The 12,883-nt window shown below is 53.9% G+C and overlaps 5 protein-coding genes across 5 annotated transcripts, besides 8 other annotated features; all 5 read left to right on the forward strand.

The window, feature by feature from the left end:
* Tc00.1047053506789.11 (mucin-associated surface protein (MASP), putative) lies at positions 1-340 on the forward strand (the record flags this gene model as incomplete). Its single annotated transcript, XM_814842.1, has 1 exon — positions 1-340. A coding segment is annotated over one exon (340 nt), but the record flags the coding sequence as incomplete, so codon positions are not given.
* Positions 1-8,409: a sequence feature (areas not merged during assembly with more than two copies in the genome that could not be assigned to a particular haplotype).
* Positions 1,615-4,446, forward strand: Tc00.1047053506789.20 (trans-sialidase, putative; the record flags this gene model as incomplete). The annotated part of the gene is made up of 1 exon (XM_814814.1): positions 1,615-4,446. The coding sequence occupies one exon, from the start codon at positions 1,615-1,617 to the stop codon at positions 4,444-4,446; it is 2,832 nt and encodes a 943-aa protein (XP_819907.1).
* Positions 4,510-4,544: a sequence feature (AT_rich).
* Positions 5,408-5,431: a sequence feature (AT_rich).
* Positions 5,888-6,337, forward strand: Tc00.1047053506789.30 (uncharacterized protein; the record flags this gene model as incomplete). Its single annotated transcript, XM_814815.1, has 1 exon — positions 5,888-6,337. The coding sequence occupies one exon, from the start codon at positions 5,888-5,890 to the stop codon at positions 6,335-6,337; it is 450 nt and encodes a 149-aa protein (XP_819908.1).
* Positions 6,498-7,397, forward strand: Tc00.1047053506789.40 (uncharacterized protein; the record flags this gene model as incomplete). Its single annotated transcript, XM_814816.1, has 1 exon — positions 6,498-7,397. The coding sequence occupies one exon, from the start codon at positions 6,498-6,500 to the stop codon at positions 7,395-7,397; it is 900 nt and encodes a 299-aa protein (XP_819909.1).
* Positions 7,822-8,760, forward strand: Tc00.1047053506789.50 (mucin-associated surface protein (MASP), putative; the record flags this gene model as incomplete). The annotated part of the gene is made up of 1 exon (XM_814817.1): positions 7,822-8,760. The coding sequence occupies one exon, from the start codon at positions 7,822-7,824 to the stop codon at positions 8,758-8,760; it is 939 nt and encodes a 312-aa protein (XP_819910.1).
* Positions 8,410-9,211: a sequence feature (heterozygous, non-Esmeraldo-like haplotype).
* Positions 9,117-9,294: a mobile genetic element.
* Positions 9,117-12,883: part of a mobile genetic element that runs on past the window's edge.
* Positions 9,212-12,718: a sequence feature (areas not merged during assembly with more than two copies in the genome that could not be assigned to a particular haplotype).
* Positions 12,719-12,883: part of a sequence feature (areas merged during assembly that could not be assigned to a particular haplotype. This can correspond to areas where the two haplotypes were merged or to regions with more than two copies in the genome that were merged during assembly.) that runs on past the window's edge.

The raw sequence follows: 12,883 nt of genomic DNA on the forward strand, positions 1-12,883 counted from the left end.
GTCGCCTGCTGCAGCAGCGCCTACTAACGACTCCTCGCTACCCGAAGGACCGGTAGGAACGACATCCGGCACTGGACACACACGAAAAGAAGAAGATGAAGAAGAAAATGAAATGCAGCAGCAAAGTGATGAAACACAAGTCCAACAACATCAACAGCATGAACACCCCGCGGAAAGTGGCGAAGAATCCGCGAAAGATAAAAACGCCCTTCGTACAAATGCCACCGCAAATACAGGCGACAGTGACAGCAGCACCGCGTTCTCCCACACCGCCTCCCCTCTTTTGCCTCTTCTTCTTGTTGTTGCGTGTGCGGCTGCTGCTGCGGTGGTGGCCGCGTGAGAGTGAGGGAGAGAGAGCCGCGCACCGCCCGCACACACACTCGTCCTTCACTCTCTGTGTGTGTCCCCTTGCATGGACTCTCGCCCTCACCCCACCCCACGAGGCACACACAATATGTGCCCATTGTATATATGCATGCACACCCATGCAGGCCCGTTGGTGCTCTCTTTTGCACGACACGCACCGCTGCCGTCCTGCCTGGCTGCATGGGCGGAGCACCGTAACTGTTTCGGTTTTGTTTTTATTGCATTGAGTGGGCGACCTCTCTCTCTCTCCCTCTGTGTGTGTTTTGCTTTACGGGAGTAATGAGAGTGTGTGTGCGCTGGTCGTCCCACGCTTCGGCTTTTTGTTTTGTTTTTCTTTTTGATTTTGTGGTTGAGTGCACCCATTCCGCGGCTGCGTGTGTGTGATGGCATGAGGAATTTGCGTGTGTGCTATCCGCTTCTCTCTCTGCCGTTGCTTTCTTTGCTCTCTCTTGATCCGCACAGCTGCTCCGCAAGTGTAGGCGCTGACAAACACACAAGCACATACACACACACAGGCCATGTTACACACGCTGCGGAGAAGAATGAACGCTGGAAATACGGACAGAAGATTCTGTCTGCGGTTGCTTTTGCGAAAAGGGTGTGAGCCTGCGATTTGCCTCGTTGACGTGATGCGGTTGCTATTTTGGCGACGTGCAGCAATTGAATGGTGTGGCATTGAGGGTGTCTGGAAGGAGTGTCTATTGACTCTCTTCCAACAGCTGTAACTGCCGATGTGTCTCTGCCGCTGTGGATTCGGTGACGAAGGCTCCTCCGGCTGTGCGGGGTGATGTGCGATGTGCGAGTGCTTTGGAAGAGACAACAGCAATACGACTGGCGGCAGCGCGCGGGTGCTGCGAAGGGCGGTTGTGCTCTTTTTTGCATTCCGCTGGTTGTGTTTTTTGCGTGGGCGTTGTTCAGTGTCCGCTGACACGTGAAGAATAACTACGTACCCGCCGTGGCTTCTGCTGGTGGTGGCATTCGTTGTGTGTTCCCGGTGCACTGTTCTCCCTTCTCTTTCCTTGTGTCTGTGTGCGTGAGTTGTTGTTGTTGGGAGTGACTCCGGGGATGATGGTGCCACTCACTGTGGATGGGTGGCGGTGTTCATAGTTTCACCCTCTTTTCTTGGCGTGTTTTATATTTCTCTCTCAATCACAAAAGAAGAAGGAAAACAAACGATAAACGCCGCTGTAATTTGAAGGCACTGAAAGACCAACAGCACACAAACACCGCCCACACACACATATTTATATGCTCTCACGTGTTGCTGCAGTGGAGGCACCCCGCACAGACTACCGTCGCCGCGTGGCCGGATCCAGCGGGAGGAGGAGGGAAGGAAGAGAGAGTGAGCCGCAGAGGCCCAAAATGTCCCGGCACCTCCTCTACTCTGCGGTACTGCCCCTCCTTTTTATGATGATGTGCTGCTGCACTTGTGGAGCTGCGGCCGCTGGTGAGGCGGCGCCAGCTGCGAAATTTTTAAATGGGAAACGTTTTTTTTGGAGAGAAAAGAATGACGAGGAAACGGTGAGTTCGCTCCGTGCTCCAAGCCTCGTTGAGATGAACGGAAAAGTGTTTGCCGTTGCCGAGGCGCAGTGCAAGAAGGGTGAAGACACCTTTACTGGCATTGCATCCCAACTTCTCAAACAAGGAAGTGGTGTCGGAAAGGAGGGAGTTCTGAAGGATGCCAACACGAAGACAAAAGTACTGGAGGAAGGCGCTTCCGAAAAAAAGGAGAAAGTTGATGTGAGCCGACCAACAACAGTCGTGCAGGGAAATGGTGTTTACATGCTCGTTGGGAAATGCAGCCGGGCAGCTGCCACTGATGATCAGGAGAGTGGAGCGGATGACTCGGGGCTATTGCTGGTGAAAGGGGACGTCAATGGTGATGAAAGTAACGAGCAAATTAACTGGGAGGATCCTAAATGTCTCCCGCGACGTCTTTTTGGCACACAACACGAGTGTTTGACACAGCTCATTGGCAGCGGCGGATCGGGTGTGAAGATGAAGGACGGTACACTTGTGTTCCCAGCGGAAGCCAAGAAAAAGCAGAAGGACGCTGACACAGAAAAGGAAGGAAAGACCGTTTCGCTCATCATATACACCTTGAAGGATAACGCTGCGAGTTGGAAGCTGTCAAAGGGAATGTCTGACGACGGCTGCAGTGATCCCTCCGTCGTGGAGTGGAAGGACGATAAACTCATGATGATGACTGCGTGTGATGACGGCCGCCGCAGGGTGTACGAGTCCGGTGACAAGGGGGATCCGTGGACGGAGGCGCTCGGGACACTCTCGCGCGTGTGGAGCAGCCCAAAGGACGGAGAAGGGAAGGCCGTCAGAAGCGGGTTCATCACAGCGAAGATTGAGGACAGGGACGTGATGCTCGTTACTCTGCCAGTGTATTCGAGTTGGAACGGGGAAGAGAATGGAAAGGGTGAACTCCATCTTTGGCTGACGGACAACACGCACATTATTGATATTGGGCCGGTATCCGAGGAAGATGAAGAAGAGATTATCGCCAGCTCCCTGTTGTACAAAAGTGATAAAGGTAATAATGAGAAGGAGGAGTTGATTGCACTGTACGAGAGGAAGAAGGGCGATGGGAAACCATCGTCGTACGGTATGGTCTCTGTGCTTCTGACTGAGCAGCTGAAGCGGGTGAAGGAGGTGCTGGCGACGTGGAAGGAAGTGGACGAAATTGTCTCCAAACTGTGCCCTTCTGGGAGTACTGAGAAGAGTGCCTCAACTGACAATGCCTGCAGCGCTGTGAGGATCACGGATGGGCTGGTTGGCTTTTTGTCCGGCAACTTCTCTAATAAGACATGGAGGGACGAGTACCTCGGGGTGAACGCCACAGTAAAGGGGAGTGCAACAGGAGTAACAAAGACTTCCGATGGCGTGAAGTTCCAGGGAGCGTGGGCGGAGTGGCCTGTTGGCGCGCAGGGGGAGAATCAGCTGTACCACTTTGCGAACCACAACTTCACTCTTGTGGCGACGGTGTCCATCGACAACGTGCCGGAGGAATTTAGTCCCATTTCTGTGATGGGTATGAAGATGAATGGTGCTGAGAATACAGTACTCCTGAGACTGTCGTACAACAGCGGAGTTAAGTGGAAATTGTCTTGCGGTGGCGAAACGCTTAATGAGCTCAGCAGTACTTGGGAGTCAGAGGAAACACACCAATTGGCTATCGTGCTACAGAACGGCACCCATGGCTCCGCGTACGTTGATGGTCAGCCCCTGGGTGAAGCGCCATGTGCACTGGAAAATAAGGATTCGAAAGTGGTCTCCCACTTCTACATTGGAGGGGATGGAGGCAGCACAGACAGCGCAGAGGGCCAAGGAGACGTCTCTGTGACGGTGACGAACGTCCTGCTGTACAACCGCCCGTTGAGTTCCGCGGATATTACTGCTCTTAACACAAAGCTTTCTATTTCAAAGCAGAAGGATCCACAAGCAGTGACGGGGGATGCTCGTGCACCAGAGGTCAGAGAACCACCTGCGCCGGTAACCGTGCCTCAGACTAATCTTGGCGCACAAGAGCAGGGCGAACAGGAATTGTTGAAGACAAGTAAGGTTGCGGATAGTCACGGTGTATCCACATCCACAGTGCTCACTGCCACGACTTCCTCAGGAGAAGAGGGCTCTGTAAACCAGCTGTCGTCAGGAACATCCTCCGAGGGAACTCAAACTGTTCATGGCGCTTCTTCGTTTGATTTTAACCCAACAGTGGGTACTGAAGCTGGAGGTAAAACGCAGGAAGATGAACCACACAAAACTCCTGCGGGTAATGTCAACGCAGCAGATGCAAACGCTCCTACAACTATGGGCGAGGGGCAAGATGGACCCGCAGTGAATCTTGAGGCAAGCGCGCGCTCTGGTGGGAATGGGGAGACGGCGGAAGAAACAAATGGGCAGGAGGAAAAGCAGATCCATCCACACGACGGTGAAGCCAATGCTACGGCACTCAGCAGCAGCCTTGGAAATGTGGCGCAGGGGAATAACAGCGATGCTGGCGCCATGCGTGAGAGCGGACTGCTGCCGCTGCTTCTGCTGTTGGGACTGTGGGGGTTTGCGGCTCTGTGAGGAGTGACTGGCTGCCGCGTGGGACACTTGCGATTTCCCCTGCACAGAATTACCTCCAAGAACTAATTTTTTTTTAAAATAATTTTTCTTTTTTTTATGTGCGTTTTTTGTTTTGTAATGTTGTAGTTTTTATTAATCTTTAAATTCTTTATAATTCTTTCCTGTTTTTTTAAATTACTGACTCCCTCATCTTTTTTTTTTTTTTGCTTTTGGGGCAATCACTATGGACGTTTTTTCTTTTCTACTCTTCCCTCTTTTAATTGTTTGTTGCTGCACTCTTCCTGCGAGGGGTGCCGTGTGTTTCCCGCCCAACTGCTCCGCTCGCACACCCACCGACACGCTCATGACGACGGCCCTGTGCGCCTCGCCTGCTGCACGCATGAGGAGGGGCCGCGACGAACGGCGCGCTGAGGGAGCCGTGACGTGTGGGCGTGCGACGAGGGCCTGTGGGGCGGAGCACACATTTCTTTCCCTCTTGTTTTGTTTTGTTTGCGGCCAGGGCTGGCAGACACCCGCAGCGTCACACACACACAGCCACACCCTGCCGCCGTGTTTTTCTTTAAAGTAAGTTTTTTTGCTTTGCGTGTGCATTTCTCGCGCCGGCAGTCCCGTCAGCATTTCTCTCCCCTCCGATGATTTTTTTTTTTGCTGCGCTCACTCTTCTGATGGAGTGACGCGACTCCCGTCATGTCTGCGTGCTTCTCTCAGTCCCCACACACGAGTGACTGTGCTCTGCGGGCCGCACTCACGCGCCGATGAGGGGGCTGAGGGGAGCGGCAACACGCAGATGACCGCATGAAATATAAACGATGTGCGGACACGCAGAGGGTCGGACGGTTGAAAGACATTTAAATATCTTTTAATTTTCTTTTGCGGGCAAAATAAATGCAGACAGTTTGGAGTGGCCACACGGCAGCCAGGCGATTGTTTAAATTTCTGTGGAACAGTAATGGACGGTTTCTTTTTTTTTATTTATAATTATTTTGTGTGATGGGGTTTATTTAAGACGAAGGGGAAGTTTTTTTTTGGTTTTTAAATAAATCTTGTGTGAATTGCCATTGCTTGGGCTGCAGTGCAGTCATGAGTTTGAGCGGTCTTCTTCTTGTTGTTGTTTCCGCCATGCACCTCCGCTGTACATTTTTGTGCGTCTTTCCACATACTCTGGTCGCTGTTTTTTTTGTTTTGTTTTGTGTTTCTGCAGGCACACAACCACAAGATGCACATTGCAGTAGATTTGAATGCTCCTTTTGCAGTGCATGCTGGCAGTTGCGTGTGGCGGCTGTTGTCTTTTTCCGTGGCCATGAGGAGGAGGGGAGAGAGGGAGCGCACAGCCCGAGTCTCCTTTTCCTGCGGGTGTGATGCACCGCGTGCGACTGCGTTGAGTTGGGCTCCGTGTCCCATTGAGGGCGCGATGGCTGGAAATTTTGGTGCCGCGTGATGGATGGATGAGGGTTTGCTCGCTCCGTATGCGCTGTGTGGTGGCCGCGGGTTTTTGTCATCTCCCGTTGGCTGTGGAGATGAGCTGGGGGAGATGTTGGTGGATGTCTTCTCCTCCTGCATGGTGGGTGGCTGCTGGCGTTGTGTGCCCTCCTTGCGTGGATGCCGTCTCGGGGTGTGTGAACTGTGCGGCTGGGCCTGCTGTCCACTCCGCATGTTGTCTGCTCTCTCTCGCTGTATCCGCTGTGCTCCGTCCCTCTCTCTCTTGTTGCATTCCTTTTCTTCTGTCTCACGGATCAGCTCACTGACTCCAGCGACTCCACTACGCGTGACAATGACTGCGATGGTGACGATGGTGACGGTGCGACGCCGTGTTGGTCCTTGCGCTCTTGTGCTGCTGCTGCTCGTCCGTGTGTGTGACGGCTGCTGGGAGTGCTGGAGATGTATCTGGTGATGCGGATGCGGTGGTTGTGCCGGTGGATGTGTCGTGTGCTCCGAGTGACGGCAGCCTGAGCTATCGCGTGCGTGTGTGTGTGTGGGCGTGGAAGAAGTGTTCTGCAGCCAGTGCTGAGGCTCAGTGTGAGAATTATACTTTCAATGGCTTTGATGTGCGCATGCATGGCAGGAATGGTGAGCTGGGTGCTGTGTGCCATGTGGCCAATGGGGTGCACACATGTAGCAACTGTGCCGCCAGCTGTGCAGCGGAAGAGGAAGGGGCCACCGTTGCCTCTACGATGAATGTGACGGCACATAAATACGCCGGCCCTTATGAATTGTGGTGGCGTCAATTTTCCCCCGATGGAACCATCCATCCGCCTGCACGGAGCGGCGATGCTGACCAGACGGGCATCCGTCAGTTGCCGCCACCCCGTGAAGGGAAGGATGACACAAAATCTGGCGGGACAACTGCGCCGCGAGTGAATGCTGAGCCGTCACGTCAACACGAGGACTGGCGACGGTCTGCGGCGGCTGACGGACCCAACACCGTCGATCCGAGTCCCGCATCCAACACGACTACCAACACGTCCGAGACGAGGCCTGAGTTTGCCAGCAATCAGAACGAAGTGATGGTCCCGAATGCATCCAAGAAGAGGTCTTCCTTTGCCAACGGTCCGAGAATATTAGTGGCGTCGAATGCATCCGGGATCATGTCTGTCACTTATGGCGGCAGGGAACACGTTGCTGCGGATAACACGGACAAGGTGAGTGAGCGCAGCGCCACTGGACACAAATCTCTCCTTTCAGAAAATGGCGTTGCAGGCAGTGGATTTGTTGCTGAGGGTGATGCGGGCGGATTGACTCAACGCAATGCCTCTGGAAACGAAAAAACCCTATTACGAGAATTCACCGCGCAGTATTCCGGGAGCGGTGCGAGTCTACACGACTGCTTTGCCCTGCACAACGACGCGAAATTGACACTGCGAGAGTTAACTGTTGGCAGCACTGTGCGTGTGTGCGTGTATTGGGCGTTGCTGCTTCTTCTGGGATTGTGTGGAGTTGTGGCGGTCTTGTGAGCCGAAGAGTGTGGCATTGCGACTCCTCGCAGAGAACATGTGCCGCGTTCCCTGCTTGTTTTCTTTTATTATTTACATTTTGCTGTTGGTTTTGTTGCCTTCCTGGAATGATAAGCATCCTTGCTGTTCCTTTATTCAATGGTCGGCTGCTGCACACTGTCATGGGTGACGTGCTTCTCCTCTTGTTTTGTTTTTGTTGCCCACACGCGGTGCCGGCCTCATTGCTGTGCGTCCCACGGACTGCACGAAAGGAGGAGCGGAGAGACAGGCCGGATGCCGCACGAAATGTGAATAGTTTTTGTTTGGGCTGCTGCCGTTTGTGACTGTGGCGTGGCTGTTGTGTGACTTGTCTCTCCTTTTGCTTTTACTCTGCGTTGACGGGGAGTTATTTTGTGCTGAAGGCTGCACGCAAGTGACAGGAGTGATGGCGATGACGATGACTGGCCGTGTGCTGCTGGTGTGTGCCCTCTGCGTGCTGTGGTGCGTTGCCGGCGGTGTTTATGCGAGGGACGTTGACACCAACGCACTGGGTGGCTGCATGGCGTCGGGAGTGTTGGGTGAGAATGGATCCCACATGCCTGACGGATGCAATAAAACTGCGATTACGGTGCGTTTGCGGTCAGTACTGCCCATTACTGCCGTCGAAGCAGCAAATGAGGAAGTAAGTAATACTTCTCAGCATGCAAATAATTCAGGTTCTGATACAAATACAGGTTCTGGTGGTGGGGAGGGGGGCAGTTCTGCTGCTGGCGCTGGAGGTCCTTCTGCTTCTCCTGCTCCTCCTCCTACTGGAGGTACAGAGGGTTCTGTTGGTGCTGGAGACAGTTCTGTTTCTGGAGGAAGCAGTGGGAATTCTACTGGCGGTCACGTCACCGGTGGCGTTTCTTCTGATTCATCTGAAAGTCCTTCAGATCCTCCTGCTGCTCCTGGTGTTGATTCTTCAGCTCGCAGCAGTGGTGGTACAGCGGGGTCCTCAGGCAATAATCCATCTAACACAACAGGGGACTCTCAAACAGAAGATCAGTCGCCTGCTGCAGCAGCGCCTACTAACGACTCCTCGCTACCCGAAGGACCGGTAGGAACGACATCCGGCACTGGACACACACGAAAAGAAGAAGATGAAGAAGAAAATGAAATGCAGCAGCAAAGTGATGAAACACAAGTCCAACAACATCAACAGCATGAACACCCCGCGGAAAGTGGCGAAGAATCCGCGAAAGATAAAAACGCCCTTCGTACAAATGCCACCGCAAATACAGGCGACAGTGACGGCAGCACCGCGTTCTCCCACACCGCCTCCCCTCTTTTGCCTCTTCTTCTTGTTGTTGCGTGTGCGGCTGCTGCTGCGGTGGTGGCCGCGTGAGAGTGAGGGAGAGAGAGCCGCGCACCGCCCGCACACACACTCGTCCTTCACTCTCTGTGTGTGTCCCCTTGCATGGACTCTCGCCCTCACCTCACCCCACGAAGCACACACAATATGTGCCCATTGTATATATGCATGCACACCCATGCAGGCCCGTTGGTGCTCTCTTTTGCACGACACGCACCGCTGCCGTCCTGCCTGGCTGCATGGGCGGAGCACCGTAACTGTTTCTGTTTTGTTTCCATTGCATTGAGTGGGCGACCTCTCTCTCTCTCCCTCTGTGTGTGTGTTTTGCTTTACGGGAGCAATGAGAGTGTGTGCGCTGGTCGTCCCACGCTTCGGCTTCTTGTTTTATTAGGAGCTTGTGAAACGAATGATCACGGGAGAGCTGGCTAGCTTAATGAATGTATGTGTATATCCTGATAAACGAATGCATTCTTTATGATACTTTCTACCGTATGAATCTTTTGGGAAGAACGCGACCTTGTAGGAGCAGGGAGCCGACAGAGGCCAGATAATATTTGCTTTTATTTTTTACAGACACACAGCCAGGTAAGTTCAAGGAAATGGCTTTGGTTCCCTACACACACCCTCCGAGTGGTGTGGTATTGGCGCCCGTCTCTGGGAAATGGTGTGCCAATGTGGCGAGACCCAGGTGCAGATGACGTTCATTAATGGTAACCAGATGTCGGATGAGACGTTGACCGTGGCCCCATCATCCACAGGCTTATGCGTGCTCCATGGACCTATCTCTAAAGCATGGCAGTATTCTACTCTCATTGGAAATATTGCGAATCTCCGGGCGCATCAGATCCCTAATTTTGAGACACAAGCGCTCCTGCCCGCTATGGGGGCAGCCCGGGAGTTGGGGCACCAACAAGGGCTCATCACTGCTGAAAGGGAGCGCCTAAATTTTGATTACGCCAACGCCGTCGCGGACGTGCAGAATCGGAATGCTCAGCTTAACTCGCAGGTTGAGGAAGCGCATCACAACCTATCGGTAAGGGAATCCAATATCGCCGGGGCCGGCAACCAGGTCCTAGAACTACGACAGCAGTTGGAGGCCGATCGCGCCCAATTACGGGAGCGCGAATTCAACTTGGGTGTCCTCACTGGTCAATTCCAGGAACGGGAGGCACGCCATAATGCACAACAACCCGCGCAGGATGCGGAGACAGCGGGGCGGGACGAGTCCCCCGCTACTCGACACGTTGCCAACGATGGCGTATCCACAATACCGCACCAAACGAATATCTTGATGGCTGGAGGCGTGCCTAGCAACGCGGCCTGACACGGTTCGGCGGCTTACAGACGCCCGCACGGCAATTTTGGGAGACCACATTTCCACCCCTCCACGTCGTTGCCTTCCCGCACTTCTCCCCTGGACGCCCAATTGCCCATGGAAGAGAACCGCAGTTTCTGCGCATTCGACGTCACTACGTGGTCCTCGCGCATATGGAATGAGGGCGCCTCCGGAGTCATTATCGACCTCCGGTGCGCATACCAATGCTGGCAACAGGAGGACGAGCAGGTTAAACTTGCCTTTGACAATTTGGTCGAGTGGACCGGCATGCTGGAAGACTGGCAGGATCCCACCGCTTGAATCATGAATTTGGCAGATCCCTACGGAATACATTCCGGATGCAGCTCATGATTGCATCCGATCCCGGCATCCGGCTTTCCAAACTGCGCGCCCCTCTCTACACCGCTGTTCACCAGACGGACGCTTATGCGAGGGCAGCCCAGCTTTTCGTCGATCGGCGAGAAACCCAACGCACTGTGCGATGCCAACGTTTTCATATTTTTGGACACGAGGCGTCTACATGCAATGTGCGTCCGAGAGGGAATTACTCACAATACAGGCGCCCTTCAAAAAACGGCAGAGGGGATGCCGCACGCCGCTCATGAATGCTGGCGACGGCAGCTCCATCCATTCCACCACCTCCCACCAATCCTCACAGGCAGCGCACCGCACCGCTGATGCTCCACCCGATCTTTCAAATTGCCCGACAAAATCGTCGAGAAGGGCGATGGGGCTTATCCGCCAACGACGCTCAACTGTGGTACGACGAAACACCGACATCCCCGCTTTGGGCCTGTTATATGAGGAGAGCGAACGAGGCGTCCCGAGAGATTTGGGCGCCGGCAATGTGGGAGCAGAGAATGTCTCTAGCTGGGCAATTCACGACCTTATGCCGCACGCACGAACAGCCGATGAGCGAGGAGAGCTGTGCGGTCTTTTTGATGGCAATATTAGATGTGGCGCCATAGTCCGGAGTGCGGCACGAAAGGATGCTGCGGTCCATGTTGGAAATGGATCGAACCCCGCTGGACATGGTGATTCTGGGGTTACAAAGATTGCGGCGCGATCAGAGACGAGGCAGGCGCGCCCCTTGACAAAGGAAGGGATGAATCAACTTATCCGCAGCCGGACCGATTGGAGGGAACGTGTTGTCTTACGACTTGCGTGGATGACGGCGAGTCGTTGGTCCGAGATTGCGGCCTTAATCCCCAACAGTTTCACACTGAAGCCGGACGGGGCCTTAATTTTGGATTGGTCCGTCGCGCCGAAGACGGCGAGGGCGGATCCCCACCGCGCCCCGCGGTTCGTGAGGATACGAGGGCAGGACGCCTTAGACACAACGAAAAGCTCACGAATCTTACCACTGCCCAAATCGAACGAGCCTTGGTTCCTTGGAATGCCACGGCGCATCCCACAAAACGCGGTGCGTTGAGACACGCTGCTCAAATCGTGGAGACAGACGATTTGGATCCACACGTGATCTCGCAGTTGGCGAAGCACGTCAACCCGTTCGACCTTCCCCAGAATACTGTTCGATATTTGGGAAAGCACTCCACAGTGCTGACCCAGGTGTCGTCGCTGGTCGCATTGACGTGAAGGGAGAAACGGCGGAAGGGCAAGAACCCTGGTTGAGAGCGGAGGAGCGTTTTTTCCATGATTTTAATCACAATCATGCTGCTACAATAAATAGACGCACGAAAAGGACGCGTCTGGCCACTCCACAAGATGAACACGTTATCCCGCTACAGCGAGTCAACGTGCCCGTATTGAACCTAGAGTGGATTAAAAGTCGGTTGAACCCGGCCACCTTGGAGAGTCTCATGCAAGCATGGGGACTCGTCGGGCGGTCCCCTCTCCCTCCGTCTTCCTCCGGTAAAGCGCGCGAAGGCTCACGGAGAATTCAAACCGCTGATGCGCATTTGTTACGAACAGCAGGAATAATCGAGGACGGTTCGTCTACAATAACAGGCGGATGGATAATACCCTTTTTCGGTTGTGAAGGAGAAAACCACCGCTTACGACGACGATGGATCGCGTGGCCACGCGACAAGAACATAGACGACCCTTATGAGGCGAATGTTCCTCTTTTACACATTTCCCATTATTTGCCGCCTGTGATGGCTGAGGCCGTTTCCTGCCTGGATGTAAAGTCGTCCTTCATAGTCTCTTTACCGCGGGAGACTCGGCATCTCTTTTGATGCCGCGTGGAGGACGGCACGCTGGTGGAGCTGACACGGCTCCCAATGGGATACAAGGCCGGCCCAGAAACTCTCCAGATTATTATTACTTCGGCAATTGCGGGGGTGACGACGGTGGTCCACTCCTCTGGGCTGCACCTCCATTGGTGCGTATCGACGTATGGACCGACAATATACGCATTGCAGGGTCGAAAAGCGGTGTGACATTGTGGGAAGCCCAAGTGCTTCGTAATGCGGACAGTTGTCACGCATCCATGGGGGAGGAACGCGAATCGGGCGCTGCGAAGTACACCTTTCTGGGAGTGCGGTTTGATCATGGGAACACCGTGCGGTATCCCTGAGTGAAAGGTTTGTCCGGTCTGTATGCGCCATGCCGGCGCTCAATTCTTTAACCATCGCGGAAATGGAGGTTGTGGCGTCACGTTTTTTGTACGCGTCTGCCATTTTGGGCACGCGTTTATGCGACTGCTACTTTTTCATCAAGGCAGTGCGTCGACGATTGTCCGCACTTGACCGGGGAATTGTGCAGGAGACATCCCCGGCGAACCTTCCGCTGACAGCGGTTGGTTTGGACGAGAGATTGCGACACATGATCGAGAATATAATCGCAAGCGAATCATCA

This window comes from Trypanosoma cruzi, genomic scaffold (genome assembly GCF_000209065.1).
Source record: "Trypanosoma cruzi strain CL Brener 1047053516737 genomic scaffold, whole genome shotgun sequence".
NCBI classification, from domain to species: domain Eukaryota; phylum Euglenozoa; class Kinetoplastea; order Trypanosomatida; family Trypanosomatidae; genus Trypanosoma; species Trypanosoma cruzi.